Raw genomic sequence first — 21,062 nt, forward strand, 5'->3', positions numbered from 1 at the left:
GTTTGACAAAGCACTGAAAAACCTAAGTTGAAACAAGGCCCTGGGAGTAGACAACATTCCATTAGAACTACTGACAGCCTTGGGAGAGCCAGTCCTGACAAAACTCTACCATCTGGTAAGCAAGATTTATGAGACAGGCGAAATACCCTCAGACTTCAAGAGGAATATAGTAATTCCAATCCCAAAGAAAGCAGGTGTTGACAGATGCAAAAATTACCGAACTATCAGTTTAATAAGTCACGGCTGCAAAATACTAACGCGAATTCTTTACAGACGAATGGAAAAACTAGTAGAAGCCAACCTCGGGGAAGATCAGTTTGGATTCCGTAGAAATATTGGAACACGTGAGGCAATACTGACCCTATGACTTATCTTAGAAGAGAGATTAAGAAAAGGCAAACCTATGTTTCTAGCATTTGTAGACTTAGAGAAAGCTTTTGACAATGTTGACTGGAATACTCTCTTTCAAATTCTGAAGGTGGTAGGGGTAAAATACAGGGAGTGAAAGGCTATTTACAATTTGTACAGAAACCAGGTGGCAGTTATAAGAGTCAAGGGACATGAAAGGGAAGCAGTGGTTGGGAAGGGGGTGAGACAGGGTTGTAGCCTCTCTCCAATGTTATTCAATCTGTATATTGAGCAAGCAGTGAAGGAAACAAAAGAAACGTTCGGAGTAGGTACTAAAATCCATGGAGAAGAAATAAAAACTTTGAGGTTCGTCGATGACATTGTAATTCTGTCAGAGACAGCAAAGGACTTGGAAGAGCAGCTGAACGGAATGGATAGTGTCCTGAAAGGAGGATATAAGATGAACATCAACAAAAGCAAAACGAGGATAATGGAATGTAGTCGAATTAAGTCGGGTGGTGCTGAGGAAATTAGATTAGGAAAGGAGACACTTAAAGTAGTAAAGGAGTTTTGCTATTTGGGGGAGCAAAATAACTGATGATGGTCGAAGTAGAGAGGGTATAAAATGTAGACTGGCAATGGCAAGGAAAGCATTTCTGAAGAAGAGAAATTTGTTAACATCGCGTATAGAGTTAAGTGTCAGGAAGTCGTTTCTGAAAGTATTTGTATGGAGTGTAGCCATGTATGGAAGTGAAACATGGACGATAAATAGTTTGGACAAGAAGAGAATAGAAGCTTTTGAAATGTTGTGCTACAGAAGGATGCTGAAGATTAGATGGGTAGATCACATAACTAATGAGGAGGTATTGAATAGGATTGGGGAGAAGAGAAGTTTGTGGCACAACTTGACTAGAAGAAGGGATCGCTTGGTAGGACATGTTCTGAGGCATCAAGGGGTCACCAGTTTAGTTTTGGAGGGCAGCGTGGAGGGTAAAAATCGTAGAGGGAGACCAAGAGATGAATACACTAAGCAGATTCAGAAAGATGTAGGTTGCAGAAGTTACTGGGAGATGAAGAAGCTTGCACAGGATACAGTAGCATGGAGAGCTGCATCAAACCAGTCTCAGGACTGAAGACCACAACAACAACAACAACAACTCATAGTATTAATTTTGTACTGGCTAACACTGTTTGGCATCTAAGGTACCAATTACAGTGAAAGTATGGTATGTTATTTTATTTTATTTAATATTACAATGTTTCTGAAAATATAATGTTTTAAAAATCTTTTGGAGGTTTTTCTTTATCGTTACCACATTGAGAGGCTGTTTCCTGTTTGTTTCCTAGAACTGAAGATGGTTGTTGGTCAGCCAAACCTGGTTATCTAGTTTCTATTGCACTTTATTTTGATGTAGACTATTAAAATTTATAATAAATATTTCTTTGTTTTCAGAAGCCTGTTTTAAATTTCATCATATTCTCACACCATATACAATGTTGATATGATGTTTCATAATTCAAGTATCTAAAAATACTTGTATCTCACATATAGCTGATATAGTTTGATTAACAAGGACAAAGATACTGAAGATTTTTTATTATTGTAAATGTCTGTGCCATATTAACAATAGTATGATAAGGATAGTGGCTACTCACCATATAGCAGAGATTCTGAGTCGCAGTTAGGTACAACAAAAGAAAGATAGGCACAACAAAAAGGAAGACTGTCAGAAAGTGAGCTTTCACACAAAGGGGCCTTTGTCAGAATCAGATAACATACACACACTTACACAAAATGCAACTCACACACACACGACCACAGTCTCTGGCCATTGGGGTCAGACTTAGAGACTGCATGAGCATGTGCATGTGTATGTTCTCCATTTCTGACAAAGGCCTTGTTGACTGAAAGCTCACTTTCTGACAGTCTTTCTTTTGGTTGTGCCTACCTGTGACTCAGCATCTCCATTACATGGGGGAGTAGCAACTACCCTTTTCATAATATTGTTACATTCCATCCTGGTTTTCCCAGTGTTTGATTTTGTCTGTGATGTATTAATGTTGTAGAATCTTCTTGCTAATGATATTCTTATGAAGTTCAAGAATATATCTTCATACATCACAAAGGATATAGGTAAGCTATTAGCCTTCAACAGTTTAGCCTTCAACAGTAAGACTCATGTGTCAAAATTTTATCATTTCCTTAAAGCTTTCAGGACCTTGGTACACTAACATCTGTAAAAACTGCAACACCTAGAAAGACTGACCTAAATCCACCCAACCTTGGAGAATGCGTATAACAGTCTAGCAGAAAGATTAAGAGCACAGAGATATGCCATAAGTCACACAATATCATCTATCATAAACAAAGTCAGTTTTATACCAAACTCAGGTGGTGAAGCACTGTCAAATGAAGTGGAAACATGAAAGAAAATATCAGTATTTCTTGTCAGCATCTCAGCAGGATAGATTGATTTTGCTCTAGTAAATGTCATGAAATTTTGGATTGTACAGGACCTGCTCCTATGACAGTGAAGCTTGTGTGGAACCAATGGATAGAAGAGGGTCATAGCTAACAAAGACTGGTACTTGGCAATGCAATTTTATCATAGCATGAGATGACCGCTATCTTCTTCAGTTGACAGCAGCAGAACATACAGATTAATCCATGGTATCGGCTAGATACACTCCAGCACTTGTGGTTCTTCTTCAAAAGAAACATTGTTCATTGTAGGCTGTACAATTTTTCATTTATTTGCTGCTATTGGCCAATTTTGACAGTGAAGTCATTATCAAACACATACATAGTATGTCTGTGCAATGTGCCTAAGGAAGTTAATGTAAATTAATCTGTCAGTACAGATGTGGAACCACACACCAACATTGACACGATCTATATTGAATATGAACAGATAGACTGTAAAATATGTGAAAGAACCAAGTACACTACTGCTTAGGGATGAATTTGACATCCATTCATTGGGGAAAAAAAAATAATAAAAAAAAAAAATCACATATTAACCTTAGCTTACACACCTATTACATTCATAAGCAGTCAACATATACACTCATTACATCCGTAAGCAGTCTGCTTATGGATGTAATGAGTGTATAAGATAGGATTTACCTATGTTAAAATGTGGTTCTTCAGTGAATGGGTGTCAAGTTCATCTCTAAACTGTATTGTATGTTGTTCTTCGACATGCTGAACAATCTTTTCATTCCTGTTTGATACAGACCATGCTAATGTTAATGTGTGGTTCCACATGTGGACTGATAGATTAAATTACATGGCACATAGCCTGTGTATATGTTTGATAATGACTTCACGGTCAAAATTGGCCAATAGCAGAAAAATTTTACAGCCTACAGTGGACAATGTTGTCTTGCAAAAACTGTATCAAGGTTGTGGACCTGCCTACAAGCAGGACTGTCAACTTGTGGTTCTATCTGTATTGAGGTTCCATTGCTGTCTGCTACAGGGTAGAGAACTAGTAAATGTGCCATTACATTTGCTTTGCTTCTCCAGAAGTTACAAATCTTTCAAACTGCAGTGGGCATGTGTACATCGTCACTGGTGGGTTGAATGGCAAAATGCAGATGTTACAGGATGCAATCTGTCCTACAGTCTGACTTCATGTGTGTGAGGCGCTGCTATGGTGACCACACTCTGACAGCTTGAACTGCTGAATGACAATGCATAAATTCCAAATATGATGGTTGGGACATCACTGTATAAAACGTGAGATGTAGACACTCCTACATACGGCACATTACAAAATGATATCAACAAACTTCATGGGGTTGTAAAGCGTATCTTGAGGGACAAATTGAGGATAGGAAGCCATGTCTGGAAACTTCATCCAGTGCTGATAAAGAGCATGAAAGTTATAGGTTCTGGCACCTGCCACTAGGACACATTTGGCCGAAAACATGATGTTGTACACTGAGAGACAGCAGATGAAACATCTTGCAATAGATCTGACAACATTCTGAACATTAGATGGCATTGAACATGTCCACACCTGTCACAATAACACTGTAGAGACTCCCTGACAGCAGTGGCAGCAGAGAGGAAAGACAAATATAGGTGGTAGAAACACAGTGCTCATTCCTAGTTTGCCTCATGCAGTTGTGCTGCATCATAGAGAACTTCACTAGGTCTGCGCAGTGTGATATGCATTTTGTATATGGTGAGGCAAGAGGAAGTGGGCACATATCTTTATGTGTCTTTGGGCAAAGAAATCAAAATCTGCATCAGCCACAACACTCTAGTTTTGCAGTTATTCATCAGCATCTGGATGAAGTAGGTGGTTTCAAAGGAGTTTAAACACTTACTCTCTGACACATAGGCGATAGCTAAGCAGTTTTCATTGGAGAAGTGCTGTTGGAATAACTGGAGATGTCACATGCACTCCATTGACATTAGGCTTACCACTTTCTTCACAAAGAAAGGAAGATTTTTCATGAAAATATTTTTTAATGACTCACGCACTCATATTTTTATTAAGTACCATTTTTTATTTAAAAAATCACTCACATTTACATCTTGAACCCTATTGCTTCATAACATTGTGGTATTTTGTATCTGATTTAATTTTATCTAGGAATTTACTTTCATTCTGTAGTAGATCAAACAAGTCTTTGTGAGACATATCAAAATTTATTCAAATTTGAAGCTCTGATTTTATGAGTTCTTGTGAACAACTGTCCACTTGTTCTTCATCATCCAAAACACTCATTGCACAAATGTACTTAAACCTAGTACGCTAAGATAATGCATATGAGCTGAGTGATATTTATCACTTTGTGTTGAAGCACTAGTGAGAGGAATTTCACCCACTTATATGCAACATCACCATCCTTAGTGATACAGTCAGTAATGTTATCTTTCACCTCACAAAATTCTTCATATAGCTGATCCAGGTTGACTTTAACTTGTAGAATGAGTATTTCCATTGCAAGTTCAAAGTCACAATTTTGTATTTCTCCATTCAAAGAAAGAGGTTTCAACTTTGCATACTTATTATTAGCTGAGAGGTCATAATAGGTTTCAAGATATTGCAACAATGTGTCATAGAAACAATCAGGTTCATGCAAAATCTTATTAAGAGATGTGGAGGAAATCCTTCTCATTTATTTCTTGGTTTTACTCTCATAGAATTTATCACTCTTTTTTTTGTGTGATCTTCTTATAGATCATGCACAGGGAGTTATGTGATTCAATAACACTTAGCTCCCTTTTTTTCAGGCATTTTGATACTGATTGCATTTGATCTTGTATATTTGACTCAGAATGCAAATATATCTCAGGAAAAATTCCTTCCTCTGTGTCATTAGCTAAAAATACTAATGCAAAATGTTTTGACAGGCATCAATACTGTTTATAGCTGGCCAATACTCAATCAATCTCTTAATTACAGGAGTTAAGGAGAGCCATCTTGTTGGCACATGCCTTACTCTCTCAGACCACTCAAAATCCATAAATTCAAAAATGATTTCAGTTGCTCACACCTTTTAGCTGACACAGAGACATGTGCAAAGTGGGAACATCTTTTTGTTGCCTCAATTGGAAGCATTTGTTTCTACTGAGAAATAGTTACTACTTTCAGGAGATTTTAAAATATTAACAAAATCTTCATCCATTTCCAGGTCTTCCATGGCATGCTTCATTACATTATGAGCAATGTGGTTTGAACAACTATCTTTCTGCAGGTTGGGATTCTTAGAAAGTATCAATTGATATACAGATTGTTTGCTGCAAGAACCTACATCAGCATTAGCGGCACTACATGATGTTAAATTGTTGATATTTAATGAATGGTTCCCAAACTAACAACAATTAACTTTGCCACTGTGTTTGAAGGTTCATCAGGCTATTCACTCAATATCAACAGTTTGTTCTGTGTGCTTACAAATGATTCAAAGTAGCTTGTACAAATTGGGGATATTTTTTTGTTGCCTCAATTGGAAGCATTTGTTGCTACTGAGAAATAGTTACTACTTTCAGGAGATTTTAGAATATTAACAAAATCAGGTGCTAATATGTTTTTCACTAACATTTCTGCCTTTGTATTCCCACAGGAAAGTTTTACAGCTGTTTCTGAATCTGCAGATATACATGACATAAATTTATTGCTGCAATTCAAACTCCCATAAGTCATGTTTGACTGTGTGATAAAAAAGTTCTAATTCACAGGCTGTGACAACTTTGGCTTCATATTTCTTACTGTTCACAAAATATTTAGACACCTTCTTGGTTTTACTACTTGTTTTCTCCTCTAACTGGTGTCCTTTGTACTGGGCATGTTGCTTGAGATCAGACTGCCCATCATGCAAAATGCTGAATTCTTTCATGCACAATGTACAAAAAGCATGTTTATTGGAAGTTAAACCAGGTATAACCCATGTGAAAGTATCTTCCTGTTTCTGTAAGTAGACTTCCCTGTACTGCTGTTACTTGTAGCATTTCTTTTTCACTGGTGAACTCATTACAATTCTTGAAGAAAAATATGTTAAAAAAGCTAGGGTATATAGTGTATGATTCAACAAATTATCACTGCAGTGAAGTTTCCAAACATGCATACAACATCAGAATTGGAAATTAAGTATGTCAACAACACTCTCAATTGTGCAATCAAGCAACCTTCAGAAGTACCAAGCTAAACACAGACTACCCAAAAATCTGTATCTGAATGATAATAATTACATATATAATCAAATTAATGTGAATTTTTGTTATATGTGTATTAAGTGTAAGAATTGTGTTGGGTTCTATGATAGGCTAGTGTCAAATATTAAAAAACTGAAAAAATCATAAGAATGCACGCAGTCTAGCAACATACGTGGTTCCAGCATGATAGAGCATCCACACACTTCAGTCTAGCTGCTCAGATCAGACATACATTTGAAGACTGCTGGATTGGTCGAGGTGGCCCTATAACTTGGCCACCATGGTCACCTGACCTCAACCTGCTGAATGCTTTCTCATGATGTCATCTGAAAAATGTGGTGTATGAAACCTCAGTGGATCCAGTGGAAAACGTAATTGCAAGGATACATGCAACATGTGAAGATGTTCACACCATACCCAGTGTATTTGAGTAAGGCCATCAGGCATTGGTATGCAGATGTCAGACATGCAGCAAAGCTGGAGGCAGACATTTTGAACACATTTTCTAATTCCATTTCATTTCTTGTAACAACAGAGTAAATAGTTATGCCCCCTCCTTGCAATATGTTTTCTGTTGTCTGCCACAGTGAATACTCTTGTGTTTCGTACTCTTTTCTTTGCATTCACATTTCCTTTCTTTAAAATTAAATAAAAGCACTGACTTCTTTAAAACCGTGCCATTATTTATTGAAAGCAACTGATTGCAGCAAACCCCAGCAGAGTAGATAGTGATAGCTGCTGCATAGGCAAAAGCTAGCCCCTGTTATTTTTGCACCATTTGTTTCTTTCTCTTTCATCCTGTATATACCAGTAAACGTTGGAAATTTTAAAGGATTCCAGGAGAAAAATAAACTGTGGGTGGAAACCTGTGTCTGAAACCATCATCCACCAAGAAATTAGAGCATTGCATTCATAGGAGACAAGGCTTGTCTACATAGCAGCTAGCTCTATCTTCTGCACTGGTTACTGTGGCAACCAGTTGTGATCACTGAATAACATACAACACTGGTCTATAGTGAGATGTTCCACCTGTTGCCCTAAATTTTCTTCTCATGACACTTTCTACAAGCCCTCAAAATTTGTCAGTATCATTTTGTAACACTCTGTAAAGAGGATAATGTGAATAGCAAGTAGTCTCTGCATTAGGTAAATGTTAGAGCCTATGGTACAGTCCCTCCTTGAGGCAACTCCCAGTACCATATTTCAGTAGACACATGTGCCAAGGAACGTGGAAGCATTTTACGAGGAATAATTGCTGAATCTCTGTCTTTAATCTGTATGTTTTCCTTGTTGTCACCTATCGAATACACCTGTGATACAGATGGTTGCTAGCTTGGTCAACAAGAACCTCCAGCAAATACTGTTAATGCCTTGTGGCTATGCATACAAGCCATGTGGCGGGGACATTCAGGTTTCCTTTGACTCCCTGCCACAATATTTACAGTCCCTGATTGTAGCAAATGGGAGCTGCTGATCATACTGAATAATCAGAGTCAGAGTTCATGTACAGTTCTGTAAAACTAATCATTTATCTTTAAGTTGTGATTATCCCATATGTTAGTGAAATATGGAGTATAGAAATCTACAGTTTTTATCTTCAGTAATTTTAGTCACTGACATAATTGCATCAAACTTATTATTATAGATAAACAGAATAATTTAGCAGTTGTGGAAACAATCCTTTAATTCCATGCAAGCACCCTATTTACCAAATACCTGCTTGATTATATCATCATTTGTGTGTTATTGCTTTTAAAATGAGGCATGTTTGCTTTTATAGTGATACAGCTAACAATTTTACATAATGTAAATATTATATACTTTAAAGAATAAGTTCATGTCAACATAATATATGCTTTCAAATCTAATTGTGCAGGTAACTATCTTTTTTGGTTTATGCAGAACATGACAAGAGGTGCTTAGCAGTTTCTTTCGTTAAACTAGATTTAAATATTCATTATTATTTCAGGTTGCCTGGCCAGACTTCGAAAGGGAATCTTAAATTGCCTGAAAATGTTGTTGAACATGAGGGTGACAACTCACCTGGTAAACATTTGGAGACTGATATCTCAGCACTCAAAAACGTCACAAACAGTTCATCAAAAGGAGCTGCACAGACAGTGAGGTAATAATTTGCTTCACCAATGCAGTCAAATAATTCTCTTAATAATGTAGTAATAAGTAACACTGTACTGTTTCGACAATGAATGTGAACACTTAATAATACTACTGAGTGTTTAGCTTTGATATATGCTTCTGAAGCAATAGTTGTGAAGATGAAACACAAATATGATTGCTTCTCATCAATTGTGGATATATTAGTTAAATTTTACAGTGCACTTTTTAAGGAAAAATATTTTGAAAATATGTTTATCATCTTTCATATATATTGTAATACTAAGCATGTCATCAAATAGCATGCTTTGCTATGAGCTGAAGAAAGGTTCTGTAGCGGGCACCGAAAGTGATGTTTGAGTATCTTAGTGTCCTTTTGAAACTGAGAGCAAATTTTATGAAATAATAACTGTAGTAGTCAGGTAAATGTCAGAAGAACTGACTGATAATTTATAATGTATTTTCTAATTTTTGGAGATCCCAGTGTCTTTATTTATGCTTGTCAATTGTGAGAAATGTTTGAATCCTATTTACTTGAAAACAAATCCAAAAGAGAGCGTTAGCTTTTGTAGAGAAATGCAACATTTTATTCACAGCCCAGTGTAGTGTCTGTTTATACAGAAAATGTAATATTCGAATTTCTTCACAAAGTAATCCAAAAACTTGATAGTACAAGCCTTGACCTATCCAAGGTCTTTGATATTATAGACCATAACCTACTGCTGCAGAAATGTGATAGTGACAGCATCAGGAGTGCTCCTAATGACTTCCTGAGATCATATCTTACTATCCACAAAGAAATAGTAGAAATACAGTTTCATGGAAATAATAAATTAACCAGTTGCTATTTGGATTACAGAGAGGGTAAGTATGGTGTTCCAAAAAGATTAGCACTGGGGAACAGTCTATTTTTAATTTATGTAAGTGATCTAACATTTTACAAACTCTGTACAAGACTATTTGATTCAGAGGTAACACAATCACCTTAATCATTGGTACACTGGCAGAAATGTTTCAGAAAACACTATCAGAAACACTTCGTAGTATTGTAAACTTGCTCACCCCTAAGAAGCTAATAAATATAAATAAAACAGTAACATTGTATCTCCAAAACATCAAGAGAATAGTGAAGAGGACGTAAACATTCAGTTGTGAGGCACAGACATTAAAAGTATATCCAGTACAAAATTTCTGTGGATCTTGTTCCAAGACAACCTAAGATGGCATAGAGCGTATTTAAAGGATTAAGTGCAATGTGCTATTAATTAATTTATTTATTTGTACACATAAATTTCGTTTCCAGTACATATATTATACAAAAGACATTGAGCAGAAAACCTTTTTTGCTGTTTATTTTACAACCATTGAATGTATGTCATTTAGGTTTTTATGTCAAATTGAATCTACAGGGTGGCACATGAAATGTGTTACCATTTTGTTTTTGAATATAAACTTTATTGTCAATACAATCCGAATGGAACATATACTACAATGAAGAGCCATCCATGGAGATTTGTTCTCACTCAGCACATGCTCAATATATGTCCATCATTTCATTTCCTAACTTCCTTTAAATGAACACTGAAGTTAGTGATTACCCTACGGCACATGTCTTCCATAATTTCACTGCAAGCTTGAAGAATAAGTCTTCTGAGCTCCATTAAATCACGTGGACGTTTCGGGAAATTTTTTTCCTTTAGGTACCCTCAAAGAAAAAAGTCACATGGATTGAGGTCTGGACTATTCGGGGGCCAATTTTGTCTGTCATTGAAGTGACCTGGAAACCTGAGTGAAATGATCCGCATGTCAAAATGCTCATGTAAAAACTCCAACACAGTGTTTGCAGTATGTGGCCTTGCTCCATCTTGCATGAACCACTGCATGTTGAAGGGCAAGGCAGTAGCAAGAAGCTGTGGAATGAAGCTATTGCAAAACATGCTCAAATAACGCTCACTGTTCACAGTTTCTTCAAAGAAAAAGTGTCCAATAAGTACGTGACTGGAAATTGCTGCCCACGCTGTAATCCTCGGAGCATAATGTTGTTGTTCATGAAGCACTTGTGGGTTTTCAGCGGCCCAAAAGCGCACATTTTGTTTGTTAACCACACTGTCTAAATGAAAATGCACCTCGTCTGAAAACCAAATGTTGTTGAGAGTTTCTTCCCTATCCTCTGCCCACTGAGCAAACAGTAGTCTCTGCTGCTTGTGTTCTTCAGTGAGCTTCTGTGCACAGGTCATCTTGTATGGGTACATACGGAGGTAACTTATAAGAATGCGTTGAACAGAGCATCTGGATATTCCCAGTTGCACTGCTGCCTTTCTACACCATTTCCTGGGACTTCTCTGTACAGCAACTCGTACCGCTTCAATGTTCTCTGACAAACAAACAGGCTTAGGCCGAGGTCGCTTCGCTTCCAATACTGTTCCTTCCTGTACAAATTTATCATACAACCTGTGGATGGTCTTCTTGCAAGGGACCCATCGTGTGTTAAACTGTTGTCGAAAAGGCCTCTGGGTCACAACAAGGCTTTTCGCTTCATGAAAAAGTAACACAATTGCCGATCGTTGCTGTGTTGTCAGTCTTCCATTGTCAGCCATTGCTGCTTACTAGTCTCCTAGCAGCAGCATCATGAATTACACATCATTTCATAACTCATTTGTTTTTCCAAGCTCTGCTGGTACTACTGTAGAGATCCCAGCGGTATATCTAATGTGCGTCGTAAATTGTGAAAGAAACAATTGGTAACACATTTTGAGCACCACCCTGTATACAGTTAATAATTACAAATTTGATTAAATATTGTACATTTACAGCTTATTTCATCAGTTAAAAGTATGAATTACATTTTTTTCTTGCACAACATACTGTGAGACTGAATAGCAGCAGTTTTACAATAGCTATGCTGAAACTACCTGGCAGTTTAAAACTGTGTGCCGGACCAAGGCTCGAACTGGGGACCATTGTCTTTCATGTGCAAGTGCTCTACCAACTGAGCTACCTGAGCACAATTGATGTCCTGTCCTCACAGCTTTACATCTGCCAGTACCTCGTCTCCTAACTTCCAAACATTACAGAAGCTCTCCTGCAGTTGCAGGAGAAAACTTATATTAAAGTGACACATTGCACATCATTACGAAATGTTGTATTCATGATTTGTGGAACAAGGGTTAACCTATGTGTATGTATGTATGTATGTGTTAAATACTTTGTCACCCAGGACACAGCATTATTGCAACTGTGCAGACTACCTCATGGCTGACCCAGATTCCCACCGAGTGACACCTATCTGCAGTCCCTGTCCATTTTACTCCTGTTCACTACTCTGAGATTCCCACAGGAGGTCAGATATATTTGTGCATCCACACTGACGAAGGTGGATCTATTGCCCAGATGCATGTATCAATTATAGGACTGCATGGCATCTGTTTGGACATGTCCAAAAGAACAGACACCATGCAGAATCCACAGTTGTGAAACATTATGTGTAAATTGAAGTGGATCACAGCTGACAACTGCAGTGGGACATTTTGCAGAATCAGCATTGGTGAGTGAAAATGTGTACTGGACTGGGATTTGAACCAGAGACCTCCTGCTTACTAGACAGGTGCATTAACATCTGGCCATCCGGACACAGCGTTATTGCAACTGCATGGACTATCGCAACATCCCTCAAAGCTAATCCACATTCCCATCAAATGCCACCTATTCATAGTTCCTGTCCATTCTTCTCTTGTTCACTACTCTGAGATTCCCATGGGAGATCAGACGTATTTCTGCATCTGCACTGAAGAAGTTTGATCCATTACCCAACTAGGCGTATCAATTATGGGAATGTGTGGCGACTGTTCTTTTGAACTTGCGATAACACTGTGTCCCAGATGGCACAGTCATTAACACACCTGCTTCATAAGCAGGATATCCCTGGTCAAATCCCTGTCTGGTACCCATTTTCACTCATCACTGCTGATTCCGTGTAATGTCCTGCTGCAGCTGATAGCAGTGATCCTCTTCAATTTACATATAATTCATCATCCTGCCTAAAACTCTTTAGGATCCAAAAAAGATAGTGAGAATCATAACAGTAATCAAAAATATCAAACCCTGCACAGGGCTCTTTAAAAGGATGAGAATTCTTCCTCTTCTGTGAGAAAGATATGTTATCATAACACAAGATCAAAAACAAAATCTCACATGCACCAAGTAAAAGTGTGTCTTTGCCAAAAAAAAGCATTACATGATGCCAAAATTATCTACAGTGAACTGGCAAAAGAAATCAAGATAATGATGGACCTAATAAAATTCAAAGCAGCCTTGAAAGGATATTAACTTAAGCACCACTTTTGTAATCTGAATGAATTCCTCCAGAACCCTTGAATCAACTGATAGGAAAAACCCCAGCACAAAGAAATAATTAATGTAGTGTAATGTGTTTTCTGGAAAACACTTGTCTAGGTAACATATTTAAGTGATTAACATTGCAAGTTCACAAGTTAATGTAAGCACGAGAAAAGTAATTGCAAATCTGAAATGCTGGTACATCATTAGCCAGTGCAACCACCAGAATGTTGAATGCAAGCATGCAAATGTGCTTGTATTGTGTCATATAGGTGCCAGATATCAATTTGTGGGATGGAGTTCCATACATGTTACACTTGGTCAGTCAGTACAAGGACAGTAAATGCTGGTCCTGCATGATGCTGGAGATTTCATCCAGTGATATCTCATATGTGTTTTATTGGGGACAGATTTGGTGATCAAGCAGGCCAAGGCAACATGTCAGCACTCTATAGAGCATACTGAGTTGCAACAGTGGCATGTGGGTGAGCGTTATCCTGTTGGGAAAACCCTCTGGAATGTTGTTCATGAATGGCAGCATAACATGTCAGATTACCAGACTGCCATATAAATTTGCAGTCAGCATGTGTGGAATAACCATGAGAGTGCTCCTGCCGTCATACAAAACTGTATCCCAGACCATAACTCCAGGTGTAAGTCCAGTGTGTCTAGGTCACAGTCAGGTTGGTTGGAGGCACTCAGCTAGCCTCCTTCTAACCAATACATGGCCATCACTGACACTGAGGCAGAATGGGCTTTAATTAGAAAATACAACAGGTCTCCACTCCACCCTCCCATGAACTCTCGCTTGACAATGCTGAAGTCACAAACGGCAGTGGTTTGGTGTCAGTGGAATGCATGCTACAAGGTGCCTGGCTCAGAGCTGACCTCGAAGTAACCAATCTGGAACAGTTCATTGTATCACTGTGTTGCCAACTGGTGCTCAAATTGCTGCTGCAGATGCAGTATAATGCACAACAGCAATATGATGAATGTGACAATCTTCCCTCTCAGTAGCACCATATGGCCAGCCAGAGTCAGTCTTCTTACGGGGGTTTGTGGAGGTCTTTCTGCATCATGATCAGCCCTGGGTAAACACTGCTGTAATGCATTTTAACACTGAGCTGAACAGGATGCTCCATACGTTTTGTTCCAGTTAATGCTATTGGTAGGTGGGGACACACTACACATGGCCTGCACCTAAATAGGAAGGGGAAAAATAAGTTAGCTTCTCTATTAGCAGAAACTGTAAGAAAGGTCACAGTCAGTCACACAAGGGGTGATCCCAGTGGTTAATGAGTCCAGGCAGACAGGTTTTTAGGATAAATCCAAAGTCCAGACAGACAACAATCAAGATAAATAGAATAAAAGAAATTTTGTGTACAGTAAATAGGGACAAAGCTAAGGGCAGTGTCAACTTATTTCATCAAAATATCAGGGGAATAAAAAGTAAAGTAGATGAGATATTAGTGCATTTAGACGATCTCAAAAATAAAAATGAGATTGATATACTTTGTCTGTCTGAACACCATGTAACTGTGTGGATGGATAGTGTCAGTATAAATAGGTATAATTTAACATCTTATACTTGTAGATCTAGGATGGATATAAGAGGAGTTGCCATTTTCATAAAACAAGGGTATAAATACAAAACTGTAGAAGTAAGCAAATTTTGTGTTGATCGGCACTTTGAGGTTTGTGCATGTGATCTTTAGATAGACAATGTAGTATTGATATTAGCAACAGTGTACAGGTCTCCATTAGGAGACTTGGAGCTATTCATAAAAAAGTTTGACTCCCTATTATGCTTTCTGTCAGACAAAAAGAAAAAGTTATTAATCTGTGGTGATTTCAGTGTAAACTTTCTAAGAAATTCTGATAGGAAAAGTGAACTACAAGTGCTATTAACAACATATAACATAGAATCAGTGGTCAATTTCCCCACATGAATAGCTCAAGACAGTAGCATTGTAATAGATAATGTATTTGTACAGAAAGAGGATGTAAAACAAACCCATGCTTTCCCTGTGGTAAATGGATTGTCAGGCCATGAAGCACAACTGATTAACTTACAACACCTAACAGGGTGTACAGTTCAGAAACCATTAAGTAAAAGTGTGAGGTTGCTCAACCCGGTATCTATAGAGCACTTCAGAGGAAGTTTAAGAAATGTTAATTGAGGAGATGTACCAGGTGATCAAAAAGTCAGTATAAATTTGAAAACTGAATAAATCACAGAATGATGTAGATAGCTACATATTGACACACATGCTTGGAATGACATGGGGTTATATGAGGGGGGGAGGGGGGGGGGGGAAGAGTTCACAAAATGGCTGACAGATGGCGCTTCATATGATCAGAATAGCAATAATTAGCATAACAAAGTAAGACAAAGCAAAGGTGATGTTCTTTACATGAAATGCTCAATATGTCCACCACCATTCCTCAACAATAGCTGTAGTCGAGGAATAATGTTGTGAACAGTTCTGTAAAGCATGTCCGGAGTTATGGTGAGGCATTGGCATTGGATGTTGTCTTTCAGCATCCCTAGAGATGTCGGTCAATCACGATACACTTGCAACTTCAGGTAACCCCAAAGCCAGTAATCGAACAGACTGAGGTCTGGGGACCTGGGAGGCCAAGCATGATGAAAGTGGCAGCTGAGCACACGATCATCACCAAACCATGTGCACAAGAGATCTTTCACGCATCTAGCAATAAGGGGTGGAGCTCCATCCTGCATAAACATTGTACATTCCAGCAGGTGTTTATCAGTCAGGCTGGGGATGATGCGATTCTGTAACATATCGGCATACCTCTCACCCATCACGGTAGCAGCTACAAAACCAGAATCACGCATTTCCTCTAAGAAAAAAGGCCCAATAATGGTAGATGTGGTAAATCCAACCCATACCATGACTTTCTCGTCACGCAGTGGAGTTTCCACGACAGTTCTAGGATTTTCAGTAGCCCAAATTCTGCAGTTGTGGGCATTGACAGACCCTCGGAGCATGAAATGAGCTTCGTCGGTCCACAACACGTTACTCAACCAATCGTCATCTTCCGCCATCTTTTGAAACGCCCACACCGCAAATGCCCTCCACTTCACAAAATCACCAGGTGACAGTTCACGATGCTGATGGATTTTGTACGGATAGCATTGGAGGGTACGCCTAAGTGCCAACCAAACAGTAGTGTATGGAATGCCGGTGCGACGTGCGACTGCATGAGCACTGACTTCCCCGTGCATAGACGAACCCACTACAGTCTCCATTTCTTCCTGAACTGTCTCAGCAGCATTACGCCTTGTGCTCGGTCGGCCACTACGGGGTCTATCATCTAAACAACCCGTGGCTTCGAACTTCGAAATCATTCTCGCCACGGTCAACGGACCTTTACCCATTTGAATCCCATTCCTATGGTGATAGGATTGTAACGCTGAACTAGCACATTCCCCATTCTGATAATACAGCTTCACTAAAAGCGCCTTTTCAGGTAACGTCATCATGCTGCAACTGCTGGTGCATCTGATTCTCTCTCTCATTACACCTCCTTTTATACACGATTGTCATGCATAGTCACTGACGTTTTGCTGTCCAGCACCATCTGTCAGACGTTTTGTGAACTTTGTTTTTTTAATTTTATTTTTTTCTTCTAATAAAACCCCATATACTTCCAAGCATGTGTGTCAATTTTTACCTCTCTAGCTACATCATTCTGTGGTTTATTAAGTTTTCAAATTTATACTGACTTTTTGAACACCCAGTATATAATGAGCCAAATGCTAATGATAAATGCAACATATTTCTTGATAAATTTATATCCCTTTTTGAACATTGTTTCTCAAAGAAAATTACTAAATGTAACACCACACACTTTTCAAAGAAACCTTGGATTACTACAGGTATTAATGTGCCTTCAGAAAGAAAAAGAAAACTGTATGAGACAGCAAGAACTAGTAAAGATCCAGAAGTAGTTTTACACTATAAAAATTATTGTAACACACTGAGAAAATTTGTAAGGAAATCAAGAAATATGTATATTAGAGAAGAAATTAACAACTCCAGCAATAAAATAAAATCAATATGGAATGTTGTTTGAAGGGAGACAGGAAAAATAACCATTGGGGTAGGTAGTATTACTACTAAAGAGAATGACACCATCCTAACCAGCAGTACACAAGTGGCTAATGTATTTAACAACCATTTCTTAAGTGTAGGAGAAAAAATTGGTGAGAATAAATAGTTCAAAAGAAAAAGCCAGGCAGTACATGGAAGAGCTAGTTTTGAAAAATTTTAGTCAAATTACAACTTCTTGTGAAATAAGTAAAATTATTAAATCTTTGAAAAATAAATGTTCTAGTGGAGTAGATGACATCTCTAATAAGATATTAAAACAATGTGGAGCAATTACAGCTGATGTTCTGAATCACATATGTAATGCATCACTAACTCAAGGTATTTTTCCTCTCTCTACAAAAAGGGGGACACTACAGATGTCAATAATTATTGGCCAGTATCCTTGCTTACAGCATTCTCAAAAATCTTCAAGAAAATAATGTACTCAAGAGTGGTTATCCATCTCAACAGTAATGGGATACTTAGTAAATCACAGTTCGAATTTCAAAAATGCTGTTCCACTGAGGCAGCAATATACAATTTCACTGCCTACATAATAGAGTCTTTAAATAGTAAAATGTCACCAATAGGAATTTTCTGTGACTTCTCCAAAGCATTTGATTGTGTGAACCATGACATTATGTTACAGAAATTACAATTCTATGGTATAAATGGAACAGCATATCAGTGGTTTAAGTCTTACCTACAGAACAGCAAACAAAACGTTTCTTTATATAGGTCAAGTGATTTAAACAAGTTTGCCATTTCATCTAACTGGGGTGAAATTGTATTTTCTGTCAGCCTATGCAACCACTCACAAATGTCAGTGTTGCTGCAGGTGAGAGCAGATGCATTAAGCTGTTTATACGAATGTGTCTGTATATATTTAAAAACAAAGATGATGTGACTTACCATACGAAAGCGCTGGCAGGTTGATAGAAACACAAACAAACACATACATACACACAAAATTCTAGCTTTCGCAACCAATGGTTGCTTCATCAAGAAAGAGGGAAGGAGAGGGAAAGACGAAAGCATGTGGGTTTTAAGGGAGAGGGTAAGGAGTCATTCCAATCCTGGGAGCGGAAAGACTTACCTTAGGGGGAAAAAAGGACAGCCTAGGTCTTCGTGGCAAACGAATCTGCTCCAGTCCGGAATCCCTAAACCATTACACCAACAACCTGGGGGCACTCGCACACACACACATATCCATCCACACATACACAGACACAATCAGACATTTGTAAAGGCAAAGAGTTTGGGCAGAGATGTCAGTCGAGACGGAAGTACAGAGGCAAAGACATTGTTGAAAGACAGGTGAGGTATGAGCAGCGGCAACTTGAAATTAGTGGAGGTCGAGGCCTGGCAGATAACGAGAAGAGAGGATATACTGAAGGGCAAGTTCCCATCTCCTGAGTTCTGACAGGTTGGTGTTAGTGGGAAGTATCCAGATAACCCGGACGGTGTAACACTGTGCCAAGATGTGCTGGCCGTGCACCAAGGCATGTTTAGCCACAGGGTGATCCTCATTACCAACAAACACTGTCTGCCTGTGTCCATTCATGCGAATGGACAGTTTGTTGCTGGTCATTCCCACATAGAAAGCTTCACAGTGTAGGCAGGTCAGTTGGTAAATCACATGGGTGCTTTCACATGTGGCTCTGCCTTTGATTGTGTACACCTTCTGGGTACAGGACTGGAGTAGGTGGTGGTGGGAGGGTGCATTGGACAGGTTTTACACTGGGGGCGGTTACAAGGGTAGGAGCCAGAGGGTAAGGAAGGTGGTTTGGGGATTCCATAGGGATGAACTAAGAGGTCTTCGTGGCAAACGAATATGCTCCAGTCCGGAATCCCTAAACCATTACACCAATGGCCAGCTTCACACGTCCGTCCACATCAAACCCACCAACAAGCAACAGTATCTCCATTACGACAGCTGCCACCCATTCCACATCAAACGGTCCCTTCCCTACAGCCTAGGTCTTCGTGGCAAACGAATCTGCTCCAGTCCGGAATCCCTAAACCATTACACCAACAACCTGAAAACAGATTTCACATCCCGCAACTACCCTCCCGACCTGGTACAGAAGCAAATAACCAGAGCCACTTCCTTGTCCCCTCAAACCCAGAACCTCCCACAGAAAAACCACAAAAGTGCCCAAATTGTGACAGGATACTTTCTGGGACTGGATCAGACACTGAATGTGGCTCTCCAGCAGGGATACTACTTCCTCAAATCCTGCCCTGAAATGAGATCCATCCTTCATGAAATCCTCCCCACTCCACCAAGGGTGTCTTTCCGGCATCCACCTAACCTTCGTAACCTCTTAGTTCATCCCTATGGAATCCCCAAACCACCTTCCTTACCCTCTGGCTCCTACCCTTGTAACCGCCCCCAGTGTAAAACCTGTCCAATGCACCCTCCCACCACCACCTACTCCAGTCCTGTAACCCGGAAGGTGTACACGATCAAAGGCAGAGCCACGTGTGAAAGCACCCACGTAATTTACCAACTGACCTGCCTACACTGTGAAGCTTTCTATGTGGGAATGACCAGCAACAAACTGTCCATTCGCATGAATGGACACAGGCAGACAGTGTTTGTTGGTAATGAGGATCACCCTGTGGCTAAACATGCCTTGGTGCACGGCCAGCACATCTTGGCACAGTGTTACACCGTCCGGGTTATCTGGATACTTCCCACTAACACCAACCTGTCAGAACTCCGGAGATGGGAACTTGCCCTTCAGTATATCCTCTCTTCTCATTATCCGCCAGGCCTCAACCTCCGCTAATTTCAAGTTGCCGCCGCTCATACCTCACCTGTCTTTCAACAACATCTTTGCCTCTGTACTTCCGCCTCGACTGACATCTCTGCCCAAACTCTTTGCCTTTACAAATGTCTGCTTGTGTCTGTGTATGTGCGGATGGATATGTGTGTGTGTGCGAGTGTATACCTGTCCTTTTTTCCCCCTAAGGTAAGTCTTTTTGCTCCCGGGATTGGAATAACTCCTTACCCTCTCCCTTAAAACCCACATCCTTTCGTCTTTCCCTCTCCTTCCCTCTTTCCTGATGAAGCAACCATTGGTTGCAAAAGCTAGAATTTTGTGTGTATGTATGTGTTTGTTTGTGTTTCTATCGACCTGCCAGCACTTTCGTATGGTAAGTCACATCATCTATGTTTTTAAATATATTTTTCCCGCGTGGAATGTTTCCCTCTATTTATATATATATATATATATTTTTTTTTTTTTTTTTTACACACACACACACACACACACACACACTCACCTGTAATGGAGAAATGTGTGGAACATAGGTGCATGTAACAGGACAGAAAATTTTGCTTCCTTTACAGTTATCATTCTTCTCCCTATATATATATATATATATATATATATATATATATATATATATATATATATATATATATATATATATAGGATAAAGAATGATGACTGTAAAGGAAGCAA

At 39.0% G+C, this 21,062-nt stretch overlaps 1 protein-coding gene across 6 annotated transcripts in view; it reads left to right on the forward strand.

The window, feature by feature from the left end:
• LOC126469904 (bestrophin-2-like) overlaps positions 1 to 21,062 on the forward strand; it is a 668,302-nt gene that overhangs the window by 614,599 nt on the left and 32,641 nt on the right. For all 6 annotated transcript variants that reach the window (XM_050097253.1, XM_050097257.1, XM_050097256.1 and 3 more), the window contains one exon: positions 8,991 to 9,146. In XM_050097253.1, coding sequence (XP_049953210.1) covers positions 8,991 to 9,146 — 156 coding nt within the window. The remainder of the gene's footprint in view (positions 1 to 8,990; positions 9,147 to 21,062) is intronic.

Source organism: Schistocerca serialis, chromosome 3 (assembly GCF_023864345.2).
Source record: "Schistocerca serialis cubense isolate TAMUIC-IGC-003099 chromosome 3, iqSchSeri2.2, whole genome shotgun sequence".
NCBI lineage: Eukaryota > Metazoa > Arthropoda > Insecta > Orthoptera > Acrididae > Schistocerca > Schistocerca serialis.